Source organism: Rhizopus delemar, genomic scaffold (genome assembly GCF_000149305.1).
Source record: "Rhizopus delemar RA 99-880 supercont3.8 genomic scaffold, whole genome shotgun sequence".
Taxonomy (NCBI): Eukaryota; Fungi; Mucoromycota; class Mucoromycetes; order Mucorales; family Rhizopodaceae; genus Rhizopus; species Rhizopus delemar.
In genome coordinates this window covers 2,079,821-2,104,108 of record NW_027137834.1, presented here as the reverse complement: position 1 = coordinate 2,104,108, position 24,288 = coordinate 2,079,821, and the positions used below count along the sequence as shown (strand labels likewise).

Below are 24,288 nucleotides of genomic sequence, written 5' to 3'. Positions count from 1 at the left end.
TTACACAATAAAAGGAGAATCATCTGAGTAAGAAAATATAACCTACACATTAAGTTCAATGTCCTGTTTATGTTACACCTTACTGTTTGTGCGCCTTGTAGACTTTAACTAAAAAAGAAAGAGAGATCCCCTCATTTCTATTTAAACTCTTTCTCTCTCTCTCTCTTTTTCTTTCTTTTCCTTTTACTCATTTTCTTTATTTTACATGTCCTTATCCGCTTTATCAAGTAAGTCTTGCTGTATACCTAACTCATGCTTATCATTTCTTCAGACACTAGACTTGAACAGTTTAGAGCAAAGCATGAACTCGCACGGAATTTTTATGATGATCATGAATTTTGTCCACTTTATGAGATTGAAGAAGTGAGTTTAATGCTGACAATAGTAATAATAGCAATACTCATTATGTAGGCTACTGAACATCGAGAAAGGATACAGAAGCGTACTTCATCCTATTCATCACCAAACCATTCCCCACCTCATTATTATCTATCACCAGCAAATAACAATCAAAGAGCAATCCGTATTATTGATCCTAACAACATGACTCCTGTATCGATTCATCATCATTCAAAATCAGATTATAAAACTAGTCTGTATTATCCCAACAAGTATTATTGTGCAACATCTACCGTAGTCCCTTCACGTAAAATACCAATCATAAACCCTGTTACCAAGCAAGTTCTTCAAACCAAATATCAGCATCACGTTTCAGTTCGCTGAGATTGTATTTATATCATCCATGCATCTCTCTCTCTCTCGCTCTCTCTCACTCTATTCATATCGTATCTTTTGTGTGTATTCCAATCTATAATATCCTCTTTTTCTATATAATAAACAAAAAGCTTGAATCTTTCTTTTTCCTTAAAACACGTTTAATAAAACTAATCTAGAAACATACAATGACCATCATCAGTTTTCTCTCTTTCTCCTTTCTTCTCACATGGCAGACTGTAATATATCTTACCTCCTAATATTTCCTTTTCATGCGATACTTGAAACAATAGTTATTCATGTGCTAGTAGAATACAAAAAAAGAAAAGTTCTAAAAATGTAAATGTCACAGACAAAAAGTCAATTCTATTAAAGTCTTGGCTACACTTGTAAACAATAAAGTAAACAGCTAATTAGTACAGTCTGATGTTTGTATTTATAGCAATCTTTTTTCTTTTAAAATTGAATATATGCCAAGATATTGAATAAAACCTCAATGTCAATGGCTTTCATTTTTGCTCATATCCAAATATTATTTTTTATAAAAAAAAAAAAGTGAATACGGTTAGACTCAATAATAAAGAAGGGTTGGTCATATGCTGTGAAGCCAAAGAAAAAGAGAGGATGATAATCATTGTATACAAGTAGAATAAACAAATAGACATCATTTGGCTCTATAGCAGCGCACGCTTTGTTTATACCTGAGCTTCCTCTCCTTTTGCTTGAATGTTCTCAAAGTAGAGTTTTTCTTTTTTTTTCCTTTCTTGTTACTAATAAAATCCAAACCAATTACCTTGATAGCTTGGTATGCTTTCTAGAATTGAAACTACTTTATGAGGGAATGATCCCTTTCCCCTCCTCTCCTTCCTCCTCCTCCTCCTCCTCCTTCTTTAAATGTATACCGCCATTATTTACAACTCCTACAGACTGCTCTTATTGTTTAAAAAGCAACAAGATGAAAAGCAAAAAAAAAAAAAGATGCAGAAGAATACAAGTAACACAATCCAAATTAACCTGTAATTAAATCAAATATAGTGAAAATAATAAAAAAGGGAACCCGTGACGAGAGTATGAAAAGAAGCGAGAAAAACCTGAATGGCAAACGAGTTTTTTATTATTATTATTGTTCATCTATAAAGTATAAAAGGAGCCATGCATCTGAGAGCGGTATGAGCCAAAAAAAAAAGTCTAGTGGATTGAACCTGCTATAGAAATTCGGATCTGATCCTTTTGAGAGTGATAAACTGCGGCATAGCACCGGTAAGTCATTTTTTATCGATAAAAAAAAGTCCGTCAATCGTACATCTCCATTGGACGTACGAAATAACCGAGAGTCCAGAGATCAGAGTTGCCAACAAAAAAAAAGTGGATAAAAGGACCAATGGACACAGACAGTCTTAAGAAGTGAGATGTGGAGTTTTTAAAAAAAATGAAAAAGTCTATCTGTGCCTTCTCTTACTTGAGTCAGCACAGAAAGAGATGTTGTAGATCGTCAGTGTTGACAGAGCAGAAATTTACAGTGGAAAGAGGTTGGGTCATTATCGACCTTGAGACGACTGACGGATGACGGGGTTTACGGTAGAATAAACAAGATGAACACCGGCTTTCAGACGAAACAGGTAATTTCCAAAAAAAGTAATCATTGGGATGTGAGTAGAATCTGTTGTATCAGAGACAACAGGCATGACTTAGGTACCCAGTGGATCTATTAGAGTAGCGAGCAGAATGCATTGATCGTTGCTGAACTTTTTGCTTCGCTTGAGAATCAATTATGATTCAATAGATAAGGCTAGATAGGCTGGTGGAGTTTGATGACACGATTATGTATATCTCGGTGTAGCCTAAAGACCAGATGAGGGAACAAAGACGGATGAGATGGCAATAAAGAATGCATACAACCAAAATAGTGACCAAAAGTAAAAATTACAACACCTTAAGTTCTCACGTCATGTCCTGAGGTCCAAGAACTACCACAAGTCGAAATGAAATTATTCCCACAAAATGAAACATTCTTTCCCCCCCTTATTTTACCGTACTTCCAGAACTAGACATCGTAGCTCCAGAAAAAGATGCTGTTAACTTATAAGAAATATTGGAAATTTCTAAAATGAATACCACTATTTTTGTTTTCCAGATAATTGAGCAATGAATAAGTCATTCTTTTTTGAAGATAGTCTCGAAAATGCTACTGGTAAGGAAGGAGATGATTCTGTGGACATTATAAAAGACGTAAAAAATGGTATACAATTGAAAGTTTTGATGAATACAGATGTGTTCCTCAATAGCAGAAAGAAACGTGTTATTCAAATGTATGAATTTTTAGTTGGCTAAATGGTATAATTAAGAGGCAATGGAGAAGTGACATCACTGGTCATTACAGTTGATGAACAGCGATATGGAATATATTCAAAACTGCATTTTTATAGACGAGGCTGACTTCAATATTAAGCTGCGACGTTCAATGGGCTAGTCCTTACAAATAAACACGTTCGTAGTTATTATTGCAATGACAAGAGTATCATCACATACGAGCTTGGCACCATCTTTGCAGCTGGAATTGTCAACATTTGTATACGGAAATCGAATGTGCAACGATCAAAGAAGCAGGAAATTGGACAAAATACGACGACATTAAAGGAGAGAACAAAGGGTACAACTACTCTTGCCTAAATTTTCTGAATGAGATGGTGAATGCCAGAGCCAAGCATCATGAACCTAAAAGGTATTACTTGGGTACAGACAATACAACCATTCATTAAACAAAAGATTTCAAGCGGACAGTCATCCGGCGTAATTACCGCTCCGTGTATCTTCCTTCTTATCCCTCCGAGATAAATTTTATCGGGTAGCTCTGGTTCTAGGGTAAACATGCGATCAAGAGGAACAAGTGGATGAATCAATCAATGCTGTCGACAAGCACGGTTGAAGCCTGAAACATATTCAATCCCAATGATCTTCACGGTTTTATTCATCTTTCTATTAGTTTATTAATTGAGAGTATACCATGCCGATATAGCTTAGTTTTTGATATTTGTTATTTTGATGTGTCTTTTTTTTTTACATCTTATTCTGGTTTACGTTTGTTTAAATAAATTCGACGTCTTTTCTTTTTATATGAAAAGTATGGAACTATTCCAAATTGAACTCGCAACAACTTGAGCAAAAATGTCGATCTTATGGAGGCGCGACTGTCGTGGATCATTCAGCGGGGCCTTCATAGAGAAGGTGGCGGTAAAGGCTTGAAGTTCTGAGCTGCAAATAGGACGTACAATAATTGATAAACAAGAACGAGATAAAGTAAATATGGGGTTCAACGGATAGTCTAATAGAGGGAATAATACTTGATAAGCGACTAATGTTTACTTAAATTAAAGATTATGAGTATTTATACTATTATAATCATGCTATGACATTACCCCCTCCTTTGTGATCGCGTTCTACAAGCTCGGGGTAATAGTGTTGCATTTCCAGCATGTTGAGAAGTAAGAGAGGAACTAAGTCAATTTTGGCGACCACATGGTTTGCTTGAATAGGTACAATAAAAATCACGTACGACATCAAGGTAGATTGTCAAATTTTCTGTCGGCTCCCAAGTATCTTCTATTGGGTTTTCATAGCCTTTTCATTTTACCAAATATTGTACCTGACCGTGATTCTTTCGATTATCTTTTATAAAGTCTACCTCCTATTACTCTTCACCTTCGATTACAGTTGTGATTCTTGGATGTACCGCACGAACAGTGATATCAGGTAGATGAGATAACTCTTTTGAAGTTAAGAGATTAACATGGGAAAATGGATGTATTTTCATTGAATGCGGTAGTTCCAATCTGTAAGTATGCAACCCTACTTTATTCAAGAACTTGAAAAGACTCAACCTCTTATAGCCTATGCTGCACTCCAAAAACAACTACTGTATAATAATCAAGCATCATTAACGATGAATAGCGTGAGTATATGGAAATGTAGACTTATTAATATGTGTATGTCTACCAAAAATGTTGTCGTTAGTATTTTTAAAAAAAGATGGTCGTGGAAACATTTACGATAAGAATGGAGTTGAAGCTATGAATATAATGGCTGATAAAACTGATTCATACGCTTAAAAGCAATTAGTAAAACTTGATTGGTACTTTACAAAAAGGCAATATCCCTACAAGCGAAAAGAAACATGAACAAAGTGAAGGTGAGGCAGATACAGCTATGAAAGTAAGCATAGGCAGTTCCAGTAAATATTTGTAACATGGCTTTGGTACAAGAGAGCTATTTTTTCCAGTACAAAATCCCGCATTTACTGTTCATCAGGGCTACCGCTCTTCAAGCAGGTGTTAAAAAAAGAATTGCTTGCACATGATAGAAAAAATACGAAAAGGGTCCTGAATTCTTTACTCTCGAAAAGAAAGCTAGTCGTAAAAACAGATTAAAATCACAGCTGCAAGAAGAGTATAAGCAATGCTTAGTCAAACCTTACGATATTGACCGGAGTGCTTACAATCAAGCTGCTGCTGATGTGCTTACAAGCAAGTTTGCAGATCTTGAGATAAAAAATCAAGAATACACGAGTTTATGAAAAGCGTTTATGATCCCAGTATATATATATAAACACTCTTTTGGCCAGAGGCAAGAACAAGCATGGGCAACACCCAAGAAAGTAACGGTTGCCTCGTCGCATGGAGTAGTTCAGACACAGATTCCTCTAAAAGCTGCGTTTTCATCGATGAAGCTGGTATTAATATCAGCATGAAATCAAGTAGAGCATGGGCTCCAAGAAGACAAATGGTAGTGTTCACTACTTCTGTGACGAAAGAACCTTTACATGCAATTATTCGTGCCATTTCATCTTTAGGAGTAGAAAACTTAAGTATTCGTGTACTATAGCAGCCACCAAAAGCAAAAAAGATTCTGGGCGGTAAAAAAGAAAAACCCTGAAGTAGTTCCTAGGGAAGAAGGAACAAAAAGTACCAATGCTGATCACTGTTTAAGATTCTTGAAGAAGGTTTTAGACATTATGGACAAGCATGACCAAATGAAAGGGTCTTACCATAACATAGACAATGTACCAACACATACATCTAATCAAATAGAGGAGGTAATTAATGAAAAATAGATGCTACAAATAGGTTATCTTCCTCATTATCTATCAGAACAGTTTTGGGCATTGGTCAAAGGTAAAGTTAAGCGTCCCAAGCTTGAAGACACAGAAATACTCCAAAACAGAACTATTGATGCTGCAAATGAATTCTCTATCCAGCATCTTCAAAATATTATTTAGCACTCAAAAGATCATTTTTTGATTTGTTTAAACTGTATTTATATCTAAATACCCTTCTGATCCTTTAAGCAAAGTAATAGATTTTTCATGAGATTATATTTTAAAATTTGGTAAAATTCGAGTGAACTGCGGATTTCACCAACTTTTTATGTGTTCCATGAAAAAGTACAACCATTTCATTGGCCGCTTTTTAGTCAGCACCAAGATGGACGGCTTTTGCAGCAAGTCTTTTTAACGCATTTCTTTCTTTTCTGCTTTTCTATTTTATTTTATCCTAAATACAATGGCACGTTTTATCCCTTACTCAGTCGCCATGGTGACACCATTTACAAAGGCAGGCACTCTTGATGTGAAATCTGTACCGCATGTAGTGAGATACTACTTGGACCAAAACATTCCCGGTTTGCTTGTTAGTGGAACGACGGGAGAGCAGCACTGTATGACTATTGCCGAACGCAAACAGTTGTACAGCTTGGTTGGAGAAACTGCTGCTGGACGATGCCAACTTTATGCAGGTGTTGCTGCGTTCAAGACTGAAGATGCAAAAGAATTGGCCCAAGCGGCCAAGGAAGCCGGCTTCTCAGGTATCATGCTGGGGTTCCCACCCTACCGCCTTCCTTCGCAACAGGAAGCTGAGTTGTACGTAAGTGAAGTTGCAGCGTGCGTAAAAGAGCTTCCAATCTTTCTTTACAACAATCCTCGTCGGAATGGATTCGACCTGGAGCCAGGAACATTTGCTCGCATTGCCAAGACTGTCGACAATATCTATGGACTAAAGGAAGCAGGAAATCCGGAAAATGTAAACAAAGTGAAGGCTGCTTTGGAAGATGCAGGTGCATACTGGTTTTTTTCAGGATCAGACTTAGGTTTTAACAACGCGTTCACAACGCAAGGATACACTGCTCTTACCTCAATGGCTGGAAACGTTTATCCTGACCAAATCAAAAGCATTGTCGACCACTTGTTGAAAAACGAGATTACGCAGGCCAAACAAATCATGGAGAACATCGCCCCTGGTATCAAATTATTAGAAAAAGCAGGAATGATCCAAAGTATCAAGTATATTTTGCGCAAGAGAAACGTTCCTGTAGGTTACTGTCCTCGTCCAATTTTGGACGTTTCTGATGAAGTTAAACAAGCATTAGATGAGATTTTTTTCACGCAAAAATGAATAAATAAGAGAAAGTACTATTTTCTATGATACATGCCTCCACCATAGCCTCATTAGCATATTTTTTATACATTTTGTGACATTTATATCGTTCTCAAGCAAATTTTTCCTTTTCCTTCCACCCATTTTAAGTCCAACTGCTGATTCTGTACTTACTACGTTAGGGATCTCTGCAATACTTTTACTAAACTCATTAAGCTAAAATCAATTAATAAATCGATTGATAAATGTCGCCTCTATTTTGAAGGAAGTCGAATAATTCTTTTCAAGGATATTTAGGATTGGTGAGTTGATTTGAAGCTTACACCGAAAATTCGGGGAAAGGTAGTAGTGCAAATATACATATTTGGAAAGACATACAAATTAGGAGTAGAACAAATTCGGAGATGAGACGATCTTTAAAGAGCTACCATTATTGGTGAACTGAAATACAATAAATAAACCTCATTCTTTCTCTTTCTTTTTCTTTTACTCAAATTCAACATGAGCATCAAAATATTGCAGCCTGATTCAAGCTATTCTCAAGTCCTCTCAGAACTTGGTGGTAGACTATTTGCAGATACTTTTGGTGATGATAACCCCCCTGAGGATTTGAAGGCATTTCTTGAATCAACTTATACACCCGAGATTCAGTTTAAGGAATTAAATGATCCTTCAATTTACACATACATGGCATTTGATGAAGAAAATATACCTGTCGCATTCTGTCAATTGAAAGAATCAAAGGATGTTTATGACTTTGTTGGTGATCCAGAAGCAGTTGAATTATCAAGAATTTATGTTGATAAACGATACGCCGGAAAAGGTATCGGAAAGAAGCTACTTGCGGAATGTATATCAAAGACAAGACAGCTCGGCAAGAAAACTATTTGGCTTGGTGTATGGGAATTCAACCCATCAGCTATCAAGTTCTATGAAAGCCAAGGCTTCCGTAAAGTTGGTTCCCATACTTTTAAAGTCGGTAGTAAATTGGATACAGACGAGATCATGGTCAAAAATTTATAGAAAGAATGGTCTTTAAAGGGACAGCAAGAAAATATATTAAGGCAGTCTTCTAGAAAGCAATGTAAAATAAAAAATGATTAGACAAGGATTATTCCATTTCCGACTTTGTTTTATTCCTAATTTGTATGTCTTTCCAAATATGTATATTTGCACTACTACCTTTCCCCGAATTTTCGGTGTAAGCTTCAAATCAACTCACCAATCCTAAATATCCTTGAAAAGAATTATTCGACTTCCTTCAAAATAGAAGTGACATTTATTAATCGATTTATTAATTGATTTGAGATTGATGAATGTGGAATAGACATACTATATCTCTTGAGCAATGAAACTATCAAACAAGTCAAACAATAGATGAGCCTTTTTGTTATGTAAGGACGAAAGAAAGAGAGCCCATTCAATACAAGTTATGAAATGATGCCTATAAAATACCATGCGTCCATTGTGATTGTGCAATTATTCTTTTTGTCTGTTCTAATCTGTCTTTTTATTAGTATAAAAATCACTTTTATATAAACTAATCAATGTTTCTTCCTTTCTTTTTTTCCTTTCTTGTTACTAATAAAATCCAAACCAATTACCTTGATAGCTTGGTATGCTTTCTAGAGTTGAAACTACTTGATGAGGGAATGATCCCTTTCCCCTCCTCTCCTTCCTCCTCCTCCTCCTTCTTTAAATGTATACCGCCATTATTTACAACTCCTACAGACTGCTCTTATTGTTTAAAAAGCAACAAGATGAAAAGCAAAAAAAAAAGATGCAGAAGAAACAAGTAACACAATCCAAATTAACCTGTAATTAAATCAAATATAGTGAAAATAATAAAAAAGGGAACCCGTGACGAGAGTATGAAAAGAAGCGAGAAAAACTTGAATGGCAAACGAGTTTTTTATTATTATTATTGTTCATCTATAAAGTATAAAAGGAGTCATGCATCTGAGAGCGGTATGAGCCAAAAAAAAAGACAAAAAACCGGGTATAATTCATTACTCTTTCATATAATCCTTCTCCTTACTTTAATAGAATAACGCATTAACTATATACAAATATGTGTACTTATGCGTGAGTTTACCAACTATGACTAAAACCCTATGTGTGGAAAGAAGAAAAACGAGGAGTTTTATTTTATTCTGATCTTATTTTGTTTGCTTAAAAGTGGCGCCACATATGAACACACAGGGAAAAGAAGCTTTTGTTTGATATGTTTGAATTGAAGACTAGCAATGAATTTCAGGTACAAAATAAGCAAATTACAGTTGTGATTCATAGTAATACACCAACCCTAATACATGATATTCCTGCTATGATTATTTATATAATACCTGTTTCAGCATATGAAAGGAGTACAAGTGAGTGGTTGAGCAGTAAAAATCTTACCCCTTAAAAGTAGTGTTTGCATCGAAACCCCCTTTGGGCTTTACGCCTTATAAGTACTTTTCTTTCAAACCTTATTTTATTAAACTTCAGCTAAATCTGTGTGCTTTCAATAATTAAATTCTCTTTTTTTTTTTCTAAAATAGTATTGCCCACATCTCCGATAAACCATAAAGCAAAGTCTTTCAATTTATCTTTCTTCCTTTTGTATTCATAATCTCATTTTCCTTTTTATTTAAATTTTCCTTCTTCAATGATCAATGTAGTTCAACCAAAGACATCTTCTAGTACACCTTCGTCATTTTTTAAATCAAAATCATCCACTCTAAAAAGATACAATAAAAACAAATTGAGTTTACAGGAAAACGGTAAAATGTCAGAATTTATTATGAGGCAATGTATGAATAACAGTAACTAATCTTAGGGAAGCAGCGTAAGAGAAGTGCTTCTAGCCTTTCAACTGCACATGAGACATCTCTCGGTACAGCCTGTAAAGCTGACATACCTGAACCTTCATCCAACAAAAGCTTAGTGACTTCTTTGTCTCTCAGGGCATACAAGAAGCAGCATTCAAACCAAAATATCAAAATTAATGTAGACACCGTCCTTTTAAATACAGACACTGCAAAATACATACCAGACAGTAAGCTGTCAAAGGAAGAAAAAAAGGAGAAAGATGGGGCTCAACCTCCTGTCCCCACAATAAAAATACAGATTGTGCAGAACAGAAAAGAAAACGATACTCCAAAAAAAGCAGAGTTTTATAACATCTCCAATAACACGAGTTCTGGATCTTTAACCTCGTCTGAAACCGGAAACAGTTCTCGTCATTCAACTGAAATTGGATGTAACACGAGTAATGTAGTTAGTGACACATTCATAGACTCATTGTCAACAAACACAGATGATTTTTGTTCTGTTCCATTCGCTAAAGAAGAACGAAATATTGAAGATGGTGTAAAGAGTAGCCGATCGTCCATGTCTTCAGAAGAACACCAGTATAAAACTGGAATACGGCTTGCCAAGGAATTATCAAATGATAGTCAGCATGTCACCTTGCCTTATGAGCCTAGCCAGAATTCTAGTTCAAATAGCCTGCAAGAGCCTTCAATTAATATACATCCAACAGCTTCAATCTCCTCACAAATCATTTCTTCCAGTAAATTACTTTTGAAAATGAGCATGAACAATAAATTTTCAAAAGAACAAGACAAGACAAAGAAACGCTCTGTATCTCTCTTGCGACGAGCAAAAAGTCAAAGGTGGTCCAGCCATGAGACAGATCTAAAGGTTTCGGCGCCTTATAAAATTGATCCCACTGTCTTTTTGGCAGAAGAGCCTTCTGTTGACGATAACTGTCACTACAGAAATGATGCATTTGCCTTGATGAATCGATTGCTTAAAAGTATGACATCTGGAGGATATGTGACAAATTTTTTGCATGTTCCTATGAGCTTATGGTAAGGGCACCGGATCAAAACATCCTCTTTCTCAAACACTCTAAGCATGAAATATTCTTTTTTTTAGGTATCAGCCAAGTGTACGCTTACCTTACATTGAAGCAAAGGTAGCAGCTTCAGAATTATTAATTGCTGTATTGGAGAAAATAAGTACGCGCAATAGTATTGATCATAACTTGAATGCAGTGTTGAACGAACTTCAGGGACTAAGGCAGACTTTAAATCAAATAAACGATACTCTGATGCGAAAATTAGGATGTTCGATACCTGCTACTCCAATAGATGACCAGGTGAAAAGAAACTCCCATCGCCAGTCCACAAATAGAACATCACAAGTAAAGAAAAGAAAACATAATTATATAAGATGCTGTAATTAAGCTGTTTGATGTTTAGACCATAGTCATCTGGAGTTCAAAGTTAACAAAATCTGTTGAAAAGATGAGATTTGATTCAACGCGTAGTTCTGAACCGTAATTTGATTCACAAATCGTTTCATCAAAAACTAATGGCGCTCTTTATTTTTTGTAGAAGTAATGAGCAAAATAGACTGTATATAAAAACATTGATAAAACTATTTACTTGTGCAAAGATTTTAGGTAAGTGCATACCCATCTACAAAAAAAAAAAAAAAGAACCAGTGTTATTTAAACTCATTTTCATCATCAGAAAACTGGGAAGCCAAGCTGAAAGCAATGATTCATAAAAATGACGGACATAAATCATTAGCAAAAGAAGTTTATCAATATCATTATGCTTGTATATCTCAATTTATGGCAATTTTCTGTGGGTTTGTCCTAAAAGATTATCACATTTTACTTAATAAATGGCTTAAACGAAGTATGTGCTGGATGACTGAATAACTTATCATTGACAAAAAAAAAATACTACATCTTTTATGGAATCTCTACATAATGTTTGCATAGCAATTGCATACTCATTTATATGTTATATGTTATTTATTAATAAATTTTTTTCTTACTATTTCAATATAAAGAGCTCCTGTTTAATAGCCAAGTAATATATTGCTAAAACAATTGAAATTCGCGGAAAAAAATCATTTAGTTTCTTTGTTTAACTTACGTGGATACTTTGTTTCCCTCAGAAGTAAATCACGATGCTAGGCCTCATGATATCCCATCGCTTACTTCTGATGGTTGAGAAAAGGGCTTGATTAAATAGCTCCATCATCATTATATGATTACCAAAATAAAAGCCAATAAAGGGTTAAAACACGCTAAAGTAATTAGGAGCATTTTTATTTTATTTTTTGTATGATGCCCCTATTATTTTTCATACAACTTGTATACTTATTGACGAACTTATGCACTATTATAATACTGCAAAATACTTGGAAAGATTAAACAAGATTAAATCAGTGATATTGGTGGGTATAACTATAAAAAGGATCTTTCTTCAACATTATCTCTTCTAGTGTTGTTTGGTGCTTCATGCCGTTAATTTACGTACATTTTAATTGATACACAAACGATTTTGAATTATGTATTGCTCGTTCCTTATTTGGAAAGGTTTTCTTCATTAGTACAATAAGTGTTTAGGTTTATTTGAATGGAACAACAAGAATACTAAAGCATAATATGTTTATTTTCTTTTTTAACCGTATTTGACGCCTGTTATTTTCATTCTGTCATCTACATGAACATTAAGTCGATCTGGTCTAAAGTCCATAGTCACAAAGGAACCTTTTTTTACAACTCTACTGGGCTGCGGCAAGTCCTTCTTGTAAACATACTATTTTATGCACAGTAAATAAATAAAATAAACAAATTAATGTATCGTCACAGTACCTCGCCCTCTGATAATGTTGATTCTTGATCATTTTCAAGAAGAATCTTTCCAACAAGTTTATCGCGCCAACCATCGCAATCGTTTCCCGCCATTTTTAGTTTAATTTAAAAGAGAAAAAATATAGAAAAAGGCCGCTTTTATGAGCATTTAGAATTAGTGTAACCCTAGTGTGTATCCTGAAACAATCTTTTGACCAATACAAATCATTGTGAAATCATATTCAAATTAACATTTTCATGCAAACTGGGCCAGTAGTTACATATAAAAAAAAACAGGTTGCATTCGACCCAAATATTAGATGTTAAAAAGTTAAGGATGTAAATTTCACAGAAAAAATATAACCCTTGATGCAGTAAAGAGCCTAAAATAGACTTGCAAATAAACAGCATTGCTTGATAGATGTCATTAATATATTTAACCTACTTTGCTTATTCTAAAAAAAAATCCAAAAAGAAAGCTTTAAAGACTCAGACATTGCTTTATAAGCTTTATATTAAATGTATATTGAAGGAGCAGTACCTGAGATGAGGTAACTATTAAATTTAAAAATACACCGATTTCGCGGCATTACCATAAACCAAAAAAAAAAAAAAAAAAAAAAAAAAAAGAAGCATCAGTAAAACATAGCAGAAATTAATTTAATGCGAGATAACAAGCAACTCTACCGAGAAGGTTTCCTATATGAAAGTATTACATTTAATAGCGACCATAAAACATTAGGTAAATATGCTTGAATACCAGGATAGTCACGTAATCTCGCTGAACTTTGTACGTTTCTATTTCCTTCTTTAAAAGTTGTACGACAACTGTGAGCATCTTGATCATTGACTTCCTCATTATCATTGTCTCTCAGTAATCCCTACAAAAAACCCTGTCATTGCCAATATCGAGTTCTACTTTGTCTATTTCATCAATTTTTGATTCTACAAAAGTTGGATGAGGTTCAAATTGAAAAGTATGGCAAAAAAAAAAAAAAAAAAAAAAAACGTCGTCTTCAAGGGTATACAGCAAATTTTTGCTAAAGCACTCCTTATTTGTAGAAATACCCTCTGCGAATGAAGATGGTTCTTCTTCAATGATACTTTCATCCTTTGTCAGGTCAAACTTGAATGTTTTATTTGACAGTCTGCGCTTTCTTCGACGGCCACTGGGGGAAGGAGTGCTACTGAAGATACCAAAATAAAAAGATTGGGATATCATCTCAGGCATATCCTCTATATAACCCACAATATCTTTAAACTTGGTCAAAAGAGTATCATGAACTAAATGATGGCTGATGCAGGAAATCCAAGTGTGGTTAAGCATTTTTCCCGAGGCTTATAGAGTAAATCTTGAAAATGCTTCCATATCTGTTCTTCTTGTGTTTTTCTAATATAACATTGAGTAGATTCTTAAAACGGATAGTTGCGAGACTTAAGTTGATTCATTTCCCCCTAGTCTATTTAATGGAGCAACAAGAATATCCGATCCAACAGCAGCTTAACCTTGACTGATAGGATTAACCACAAGAAGATAAGAGTATATCTAATCCAAAAAAACAAGTGACGGATCTGTGGTCACCAATAACCCCGCTATAAAGGTAGGCCATGCACATGAGATCTCCCTGCAAAATCCCATGCCCTACTAATATCTTGTTGTTTGACATGACTACTGCTGTACCTCCGAATCCTAAAAAGAAGTAAAGAGTAAATAAGTCAAAGTAAAACATTTATGTTTAGGGTTGTGCAGATTTCAAATTTGTATTTTTCAGTAAAAAAAAAATACAGTGTCATCGTCTCCTTCTATCTGATACTCTTATTTGTGTTAGGCAGCCGATGTTTGTATATGATGATGACTTATATCCTTGGCTTGTTTCATCTTAAGTAGAATCTTTTTGTACAGTTAATACAACACATCTATTTATTTTATTTATAAAAAGAATATTATGCCTCCTATGCTGGCATGTGTTGTATTTTTTTTAGCTTTTGTTTAGTGTTCCTAATTGATTGAAAAGTGTTTTTAAAGTATATCATTTTGCGGCTTTTACTCAAATTTCTTTCACAAAAAGCACAGATATGGATTATTTTCAAAATGCATAAATGGATACAATAATATAGGCTTATGTGAACTGTGAAAATGATTTATTAACAAAGGTAAATAAAAATAGTTTCTTTGCCGTCCCCCTTTTATTTTGAAGCTCCATTTTAAAATTAAAACTTCTCCTTTCCTGCACCTTTTGTTTGCTCTCTTTTTGTTTGAGAAAAAAGTTCACATATGTCAGGTTTCAATATTAAAGTAGTTTGCCGTTTCCGTCCTCAGAATAAACTCGAGATAGATAAAGGTGGCTTTCCTACTATCGAGATCGACGAGAATGGAACTCGAGTAACACTAAAGGTAGAGAAAGAAGCAGCAATAATGATATAAACGACGTGACATTAATTTATGTTTTATAGGGAGAAACAACTAGTAGCTTTACCTTTGACAAAGTATTTGGAATGGATACAACCCAAAAGGATGTGTTTGATTATTCCATTAAAAGCATTGTAGATGGTAAGGAGATGCTTTTTGCTTTAAGAGTATGTAAAATCTTAGTTTTCATGTCGCAGATGTCACTGCTGGTTATAACAGCACCATATTTGCTTATGGTAAAACTGATTCCGGCAAGACTTTTACAATGATGGTATAGTAATGTATAGCTTTATTTACTTTATTGCGTACTAATTTATAAAAAGGGAGCAGACATCAATGATAAAAACACGAAGGGTATTACTCCTCGTATTATTGAACAGGTTTTTACAAGAATCAATAACGCACCAAGCAATATCAAATTTACTGTAAAATTATCTTACATGGAAATCTATATGGAACGGGTCCGGGATTTATTCAATCGTAATAAACAAAAAGAAAAAAAGAAACCTCTCAACTAATTTTTTGATTTGCAGCTTCAAATGATGATTTAACTGTTTACGAAGACAAAACACAGGGAGTGTATGTAAATGGCTTGTATGAAATTTGTGTAGCAAATAGGGATGAAACATATCAAGCAATTACCTATACAAGTAAAAAAATGACAAAAAATAGAACACAAAACAATGAGAGATAATGGCTTTATTGCTTAGATATGAATACAAAGAGTTCTCATTCTCATTCTATTATGGTTATCACCATTATCCAAAAGGATATTAACACAGGCGCAGCCAAGTGCAGTAAACTCTTTTTGGTAGATTTGGCTAGTTTAAAAAAAGTAGGAAAAACAAATTCATCCGAACAAGCATTAGAGGAGACCAAGAAAGTCAACAAATCCTTAAGTACTCTCCATATGGTCATCAATGCTCTTACTGATGGAAAGGTATGAACATTAAAACGAAAAACGATATCATATTTACTCACTTCACTCATCCGTGACAGTCAGGTCATGTTCCTTACCGCAATTCAAAGTTAACACATATTTTGCGAGAATCTCTGGGTGGTAACTCACGTACAACATTCATCATTAACTGTTCACCCTCCTCCTATAATGAAGCTAATACCATTTCAACCCTAATATTTGGTGTGCGGGCTAAAGCAGTAAAAAATAAAGCCAAGGCCAATGCTGATTTATCATTTGCTAAACTTAAAGCTTTGCTAAAGAAGTCAAAAACAGAAACTATAACATTCCAAAATTACATCGCTGCCTTGGAAGACGAAGAAAATTCTCGGCGTTCTGGTAAGGCATCACCTGAAGATAAATGGGACATGCTCGACGAGATCAATAAAGACGACATTACTACTCTGCCTTCAGAACCTAACTTTAAGACGATTGCGGATGATACTTGTCGACCAATTACTCCTTTTGTTACGTTGGAAAATGATGAGCTTGAAGAGTCGTTAAAGCGTGAGAAGAAGCTGGTGAATCAGCTTGCTGAAAAGGAAACTGAATTGAAAAACTGCGAAAAACTCCTGGAGTCTTCAAAAGAAGAAATATGTCATTACAAATCCCAAGAATTATCTCTTCACCAAGAGAATCAACAGTTTATTGCAGAAATTGCCGAACTTAGACTGCAGCTTCAAAAGCTGTCAGCCGAGAGTAAAGAAAAAGAAATTAATGATGATTCTTTAAAAGAAACAGATGAAAGTGTATCTTTGACAATTAATGACACGGCCATTCTTCGTCATTATCTTTCTAATGCTCAGGAATCACTGAATCAGTACACAAAAACCATCGATAGTCTCCAAAAAGAGAACCAAGCGCTTGAGAAAAACAAAGTTGAATACGAAAGCCGTCTAAAGAAACTTGAAGAAGATTACGAGGAGTTGTTTAGTAAAACAGTCGCAACATCCCCGGAAAATGAAAATACTGAAGAAGCCACTTCTGCATTAAAAGTAAAAAAATCTAAGGTCAAACTTAATGGAAATGCTGGATTAACTTTTATATAAAAAAAAAAAGGTTGATTTGGAGACACAATATGCTTCAAAGAACGAAATTCAACAGCAAGAAATTGGAGAGCTCAGACTAGAAGTTGAAGAGCTCAAGCAAGTAATCAGTAAAAAGACAGAAGATATCCTTAAACTTTCACAGAATTTGCAATCTATGAAGGAAGCAAACAACAGTCTTCTAAATATACACTCTGAATGCGACAAAAAGATTAATTACATGCGTAAAACAATGGATGAAAATTCAGCAAACCTTACAGCCATAAATGAGGCGTTAGTGTGTAAGTTACAACTTAGCTACGAAAAAGAATCAGAGTTAGAAATAGTCAAGAATGAAGCTCAGGAGAAGTACGACTATGCCTTGAAAGCAGGCAGCGAAGTTGAGAAAAAAGTGGCTATTTTAGAGCGCTCTCTTGACCAATTGAGTACTGTTCAAAAGCAGGCAAGCATCTTACCCAATTCCTCAATCTGCTTATGTATTTTACACTTCTTTTATTTAGCTTGTCGAACAAAATCTTTCTTTGAAGAAAGAAATTTCAATAGCTGATCGTAAACTTGCTGCCCGCAATGAACGTATTCAACAACTTGAAGCATTATTACAACACTCTCAAGAGGAGTTAATCAAACAAAATCGGAAACTCGGAGAACAAATAAATTTATTAAGAGAGCGCCTTCAACAAGCCACGAGTCTGAGATCTCAGAGAGTCGTGCCAGTAAGCTTTGCACGTATAGCTAGACCTGTTCGTGGAGGAGGAGGAGAAGCTGCCCCTACCGATTGTCAAACAAATACCCTTGCTTCATCTACAGAAAAAAACAAGCGTGGCTCTTGGATCTAAGGTTAAATAGGCTCACGATAAATGCATACCCCTCATTCTCATATTGATATCAGATATCTATTTTTTTTTATAAACAATCCGTCTTTGTTAGTGATATATTGATTCAAAAATTACGGGAAAGGAATTCTAAAACAAAAGGCTATATTATGTAAAGCACTGATGACTTCAATAATTTTCATTCAGAGTTTCATATATAATATCATTTAAACCATCAATTAATTCTAGCCAGTGATGTAAAACTTCCAGATACTATCGACTCAAGCAACATCATCTGGTTGCTGTCTTCTTGTAATGAAAACGAGATAGACTTTATCTCCTTTTTCATCTCCATCTTCAATATCTGCCCAATTCTGTGATCAAAATTCATCCATTTCCGTCACCAAGCTCGGGGGCATTTCCCCTTCTTATATTGAATGTCTGTGCATGGTTCTAGACAATCTGTGGGGAGAAGGCGCAAGCAAAGAAATTGTTTAACTTTGCAAAAAAAAAAAAAAAAAAAAAAAAAAAAAAAAAAAAATCTGTGGCAGGCCTTAAATATTAGATAGGAATTATATGAAGGAGGGGCCCAGGCCTTAAATCATAAGGTGCCAATCCATGTAGCCACACTCCAAAACTTTTCATCGTTTCGAGATATGAGGAACGTCATGGCATGCCAACGACAAAGTGGAGAGAAGTGTGGTGATTTGGAGTTGTTGTTGGGCGGAAGGATTTGGGGCATTGGTTTTCGTAAATAATATAGTAAATCAAAACAAGCATATCAACATCTTGATTTGGAGAATCTATCTCTGATTTACTGAACTGAATGAGGGAGAGGAAAGTCCTTCGTATTTCAAAAAGATGATACCAATTGTCATACGGACTCGTACGCAATATGATGGAAAGAGAAGTATGGTATTTAAGATTTCGAGTACTGAATCTCTCAAACCCTTGATTTTTATTCTATAAAGCATATTTGATGGGCACTTGAGACAAGATTAAAGAAAACTAGGGCCACTATTACTAATATACAAGTATTTCATTGGACACTTCAAATAGAATGGGGTAGGATGAATATTGAACTTACTAAATGGCTGATGAGAAGTATGAAAAAAATGATATCAAGCACTGATCAACGTCAAATAGGAACATAAGATGTATTCACTCCAATTTTTATTTTCATTTATATAAATAATAGTCTTAAAATTTATAAATCTAAGTTATTAAGCATCTTTCTTTTATTTTTGTTTAGTAATTACATGCTGCATCTAAAGTATATTTTTATGCAATAAATTGAATTCAAAAACGAAGAAATATTTTGGAGTGTAGCTATATTAGATGCTTAGTTTGTAAATATTTAGGATTGTCTATCGTTTCTACGGTTTGAAAGTTTATTATAATAAAGACTAAAGATTAAAACTATGTACAAAGTGGGCTATATTTATATATTTCGAGTTTGGCATTGGTCCATTAGATAGACTTTTCTATGGTTAGGGTGTAGTGGCTTGATATTTCTATAATCGCATTTAATTCTATATGATTTGCTTAATATATATGATAACCAAGATCTTTACGGAATTGGAAATTTCTATTTTCTATAAAGATATATTTTATTTTGGTAATATCCCGCTTTACTCAATCTTGGATAAGCTGTCCTATATAGAAAATAATGAAGAAAACCGACATTCGTTACGTACGCGTTAATTGAAGATAATACTGTTATATGTATTTATTCTTGTTATAACTGCTGATAGTATAAAGAATATTATGTCTTTACAACAAGGTTGAACAGAAATATTTTTTGAGGCTGTCTGATTTTGAATATTCATATAATAAATCTTTACCTTTTTTCATGAGACTAAGAGATAGAGAGAGAGAGGTGTGGTGAGTGGGAACAACAAAGATCCTAGCGAAGTATAATATTGCAGAAATACGAACATCATGACGTATTGTAATTATTATACTTCGCTATGATCTTTGTTGTGCATTCAGAGTACAATTAGTAAAATTACTATTGGTAGAGACCGAAATCCGATAAAACTGTTCAAAGAGTTACTTGCTTGACCAGTTATCATAGACGAAATGTCATCCACGGCAACACCCGCTTGAGCAGCCAGAGTTGCACCCAGAGTACGAGCCTTTGGCAAAGGAGCACTAGGAGAATGACTAGGGATCACAAAACAGTCGAATAGTCAATGAATTTATATACTGTATCATTTTTTTCCCACACAGTCTAGCTGAAAAAGCATTAAAAAAATGGAAGGATTCAAGAAGTATAGCGAAAATTTCGGCACATCCAAGAACAGGACATTTTGCAAGAAGCTGATATTGTTATAACACGTTAAAATAAGGGACATATTCCACACTATACCTATAAAGTAAATCTTTGTTTTTTCTTTCATTTTGTAGAGTATTTTAGCATAAAGAATAGAACATAGATATAGTTATTTATTTATAATTTTTTTAAATTTTTTGGACTCTTTGTTTATTGATCGCTTTGACTCTAGGGTATATAATCCTGTTGTATAATAAAAGGATATCTTTTTGATTGACAAGAAGCTCATTCCCTTCGACCCCAAACAGTAACTCTATTAAGAGTATTTTAGCTCTTGATAGCTTGCTTCTAATCTTGTTCTTTTTTATAAGCTGAAGCTTTTCTTGAATTTCTTCATTGGTGGATTCAGCTTCGAAACCCAAATCCTTCCAACATTGGATTTGCTTCAACATGTCCACCAAAACATGAACTTCAGATATCTTCAGTGATGCTGAAGCTGACAAATCAATGAGTTTCGAATATACTGTCGTATATCTAAGAGGCTCGGTGCGATGCAATTCAAGAGAGAGAGGTGTGCAGAAATCTAAATTGCAAAAAAAAAAAATCCGATTTGCTGCACCAAGTGTACAAGCTAGCCCTCTTCTTGTAGTTCCTGAGCATTCTGTAGCACTGGCTTCTGCTCACTTCTTCAGAGGGTGAGAATAAGATAAACCTGTCATCATTAATCAGCTGAGGAGGGACACTCACGCCTAGAAAAGCATCCAACCCATCATTATTTGAATTGCTACATAGGCCGCCTGTAGCAACTACTTCAAACTTTCTGACAGAGAAGCGTAACTCATACCAAGCTCCTCTTCCTTGGCACTTTTGCATGCTTATGTGTAGTTTATCGACAAATCTGTCTAGCTTTACGAAAGCAACATCATCGATAGAGCTGTCGTGGTAGTACGTCTCCATCTGAGTTATCAACACCCAATTATTCTGTTGACTAATAATAATCGAGTGCATCAACAAGACCATCAGCTTCTCCTTTGCGCCATCGATTGCTTGCTTGTTGACAACTTGGTTTCTGTCGAGGGCTGGAAGTCAGTTACGACTCTATACTCGCGTGCGAGCCCTGGTAATTTCTCGAACAAGTTACTGGGTAAAAATTCATTAGGGTCGAACATGGCATATTTCAATCGGTTTTTGTTCAGAAGGAGTGTTCTGTACTCTTCGTCAAAAATATCACGCACAGGAGATGGTGATCGAAGCCTTTTTGTTGGTGGGTTTGTACATTGCTCTTCTGCAGGTCGCTTTTGCACTTTTTGTCCAAGAATCAAACTGTAGGGTCAACGACATCACGAGAGTGGGCCGGAGCGTTGTCCATAACCATATGAAATCCTTTCATGTTGGGAAATTCATCTATAATGTCTAAAGTATCACTGATGAACTGCACAAAGTGACCAGCTGTAGTTCCTTTTGGTATCACAGCAGCGACGCCCTCAGGTGCTTTTCTCTTTTTAGCACCAACAACTCTTCTTTTCTTGACACTGCCCGGCTCTCTCATGCTTACATTCACAACACCAAATGCTGAAACCGCACCAATAACTGTATGTGATATACCCCTCACAGAAGTTGCTGGTTTACCACGCTGTGCCCAACCACTTGAACGACGCATATTTACATCGAATCCTGCTTCATCAAGGAAAACACAATTCTTCATGAAATGCAAACCTTTGTTTTGCCATTCTTCAATCCAGTTTGCGCGAGCCTCAAGAGCCTTCTGACTATTTCTCTCCTTGGGATGGCGGGTGACAACTTTTATACTGAGATTGCAATCTTCTTTCCTGAATTCAGCAACCCTACTCTTTTTTATTTCCAAACCTTCAAAGCTTTTGGTTAAATTTTCGACTGCATCCTGGATAACAACTGAGGGATTCTCATCAAAAAAGTTGATCAAGTGCATTTTGTGATTCTCATTTAGTTGACTTGGCCCCTCTGTTTGGTGTACGATTTGTTTTTTTAAAGGCTATCTTCTTCTCAGGGTCTCTTTCGTACTCTCTCTTCCACTTTCTCGCAGTTTCAGGATTAACGTTGACAAGTTTAGCTGCCTTAGCGGGTTTCATAAACTTTTCATGCAGGAAAAAGAAATATCATAGTCGATCTTCGTTTGTGTCAATGTTATAAGTTGAGCTTCTTTCCTTCTTGACGGTTGCTTCCTGCATATCCGTGTCTTTTGGCTCTTCGTTTTCTACGATGACTTTTTTGATGTACTAGTGTAGATTCGTCAAATTAGCTAATCGAAAGGACGGATCTACAACGAAAGCAGCCGCTTCGTTACCAGAATCATCCACAATCCCGCCTCTGCCATCTTCATAAAAGAAATTCATCTCAAAACACAATGGATACAATAATAAAATAAGAGAAGCAGTCTAATTATTTCTAAAAAGTGGGCAATTTAACCTCACACAAATGTCCAAAAAATTTCAAAAAACTGGGCGAAATTTTCAAACATCTGGTAAATTGAGAATGGAAGCACAGTACAAAGCTCGACGCGATATTTAAATAGTATGTCGATGTCTACTTCTGTCCCTATGATACAAGATAGACATGAATTTGAGAAGTAAGGAAAGTTCATTGGCTTGTAGAGCAACTCAATTTTGCTGTTTACTTCATTAACAACACATTAACCTTTTTTCATCTGTTTTTGTAGTATGTTGCCAACAATACCTTATACGAAGATATAGAAACTCAGCTGAAACAATTATAGGAAACTATAGCAGACAGATAAAATCATGTAGCTACAAGTCCCCCTTTTTTAAAACATGAATACTTGTCTTAATGAAGAATTTGGTACAAACTCTAAAAATCAATCAAAGTCATGGGCTTGCGATGAATAGTATTAGCGATTTGACAGATAGTTCTGCCGACTTTCATATGAGAGAAGTTAATCATTTGGATCAACAAAAAAAAAGTATGCAGTAGTGCATTTTATAAATATTTGTTATTATACATTTTCTTTGCTTGCATTCAAAAAATACTTGACAAATTCCAAATATCCTAATTGCGGCCCAATACTCCAAGATTTACTCACTCTTTGGTTTTCCAATAATTATATTTCACACGATCGTGACAAACTTATACGACTTTTTTTTGCCACAGCCATCCGATTCGTACGGAAAGTTCACAGGCAACAGTTTTTTGAGTAGACTCATGACTTGAACGAGATTGTAATTAATCAAACCAGGAAAAGCTATCAAAGCTATTTGCTTGCAAAATCTTTGTGTTCAATTTCTTGTAACAAGTCACTGTTTAATGCACTTGCGTCACTTTTGAATCTTTATACTCTTTGATGAGCTTCAATGGACGTTAAAATTTTCATCCATAAAAAAATTTGATTTTCGGTATTTGAATTTTAAAGAACAAGTGACGCAAACTTTGGGCGGGATGTGTGCTTCTCCAGGGTGAAGTTTAATTATAAATCTCGAAAAATTTTGTTCCTTCCCTTCTTTTTTGTAAGAAACATGACTTTCATTCGTGCTCTTGCTTCGGGTTCTCGCAATGCCCTTCGCTCTCAGAAGGTTAACGCCACTACTGTTGCTGAAACTGCCATGAAGCCTCTTGCTCTCAAGGGTATAATTACTTACAATGACTAAAAACACAAAATATGCATGACTAACAATTCAAATGATATAGCTCGTAACTACGCAACTGAAGCCGCTTCTGCTGGTCAAATTCGGTAATGCATTAAACAACTTGTGAAATGAAATTGTATTAATACTCAATTTAGTTCTGTCATTGGTGCTGTTGTTGATGTTCAATTCGAACAAGAAAACTTGCCTGCCATTTTGAACGCTCTTGAAGTTCAAGACCACTCTGGTGGACGTCTTGTTCTTGAAGTCGCTCAACATTTGGGTGAAAACACTGTCCGTACTATTGCTATGGATGGTACTGAAGGTACAGTGAAGCATTCATAGAAAGTTGTTTTTTTTTACGTGTTTTTTTGACACTTTGTTTTCAAAGGT

At 35.1% G+C, this 24,288-nt stretch overlaps 9 protein-coding genes across 9 annotated transcripts; 6 read left to right on the top strand and 3 right to left on the bottom strand.

Moving 5' to 3' along the window:
• Positions 1 to 205: 205 nt before the first annotated feature.
• On the top strand, positions 206 to 723 carry RO3G_10989 (uncharacterized protein; the record flags this gene model as incomplete). Its single annotated transcript, XM_067665573.1, has 3 exons — positions 206 to 227; positions 272 to 363; positions 412 to 723. The coding sequence occupies 3 exons, from the start codon at positions 206 to 208 to the stop codon at positions 721 to 723; spliced, it is 426 nt and encodes a 141-aa protein (XP_067521674.1).
• Positions 724 to 5,346: 4,623 nt separating this feature from the next.
• Positions 5,347 to 5,986, top strand: RO3G_10988 (uncharacterized protein; the record flags this gene model as incomplete). The annotated part of the gene is made up of 3 exons (XM_067665572.1): positions 5,347 to 5,493; positions 5,593 to 5,623; positions 5,835 to 5,986. 3 exons carry the CDS (start codon positions 5,347 to 5,349, stop codon positions 5,984 to 5,986), a joined length of 330 nt encoding a protein of 109 aa, XP_067521673.1.
• Positions 5,987 to 6,269: 283 nt separating this feature from the next.
• On the top strand, positions 6,270 to 7,157 carry RO3G_10987 (uncharacterized protein; the record flags this gene model as incomplete). The annotated part of the gene is made up of 1 exon (XM_067665571.1): positions 6,270 to 7,157. One exon carries the CDS (start codon positions 6,270 to 6,272, stop codon positions 7,155 to 7,157), a length of 888 nt encoding a protein of 295 aa, XP_067521672.1.
• A 483-nt stretch (positions 7,158 to 7,640) lies between these two features.
• Positions 7,641 to 8,162, top strand: RO3G_10986 (uncharacterized protein; the record flags this gene model as incomplete). Its single annotated transcript, XM_067665570.1, has 1 exon — positions 7,641 to 8,162. One exon carries the CDS (start codon positions 7,641 to 7,643, stop codon positions 8,160 to 8,162), a length of 522 nt encoding a protein of 173 aa, XP_067521671.1.
• Positions 8,163 to 10,514: 2,352 nt separating this feature from the next.
• On the top strand, positions 10,515 to 11,107 carry RO3G_10985 (uncharacterized protein; the record flags this gene model as incomplete). The annotated part of the gene is made up of 2 exons (XM_067665569.1): positions 10,515 to 10,941; positions 11,064 to 11,107. The coding sequence occupies 2 exons, from the start codon at positions 10,515 to 10,517 to the stop codon at positions 11,105 to 11,107; spliced, it is 471 nt and encodes a 156-aa protein (XP_067521670.1).
• Positions 11,108 to 12,607: 1,500 nt separating this feature from the next.
• RO3G_10984 (uncharacterized protein) lies at positions 12,608 to 12,894 on the bottom strand (the record flags this gene model as incomplete). The annotated part of the gene is made up of 2 exons (XM_067665568.1): positions 12,608 to 12,745; positions 12,802 to 12,894. The coding sequence occupies 2 exons, from the start codon at positions 12,892 to 12,894 to the stop codon at positions 12,608 to 12,610; spliced, it is 231 nt and encodes a 76-aa protein (XP_067521669.1).
• Positions 12,895 to 13,440: 546 nt separating this feature from the next.
• Positions 13,441 to 14,107, bottom strand: RO3G_10983 (uncharacterized protein; the record flags this gene model as incomplete). The annotated part of the gene is made up of 4 exons (XM_067665567.1): positions 13,441 to 13,479; positions 13,575 to 13,661; positions 13,700 to 13,725; positions 13,849 to 14,107. 4 exons carry the CDS (start codon positions 14,105 to 14,107, stop codon positions 13,441 to 13,443), a joined length of 411 nt encoding a protein of 136 aa, XP_067521668.1.
• Positions 14,108 to 15,055: 948 nt separating this feature from the next.
• Positions 15,056 to 18,030, top strand: RO3G_10982 (uncharacterized protein; the record flags this gene model as incomplete). The annotated part of the gene is made up of 7 exons (XM_067665566.1): positions 15,056 to 15,175; positions 15,235 to 15,361; positions 15,724 to 15,840; positions 15,901 to 16,130; positions 16,190 to 17,143; positions 17,208 to 17,475; positions 17,738 to 18,030. 7 exons carry the CDS (start codon positions 15,056 to 15,058, stop codon positions 18,028 to 18,030), a joined length of 2,109 nt encoding a protein of 702 aa, XP_067521667.1.
• A 3,569-nt stretch (positions 18,031 to 21,599) lies between these two features.
• Positions 21,600 to 22,229, bottom strand: RO3G_10981 (uncharacterized protein; the record flags this gene model as incomplete). The annotated part of the gene is made up of 1 exon (XM_067665565.1): positions 21,600 to 22,229. One exon carries the CDS (start codon positions 22,227 to 22,229, stop codon positions 21,600 to 21,602), a length of 630 nt encoding a protein of 209 aa, XP_067521666.1.
• Positions 22,230 to 24,288: the final 2,059 nt, after the last annotated feature.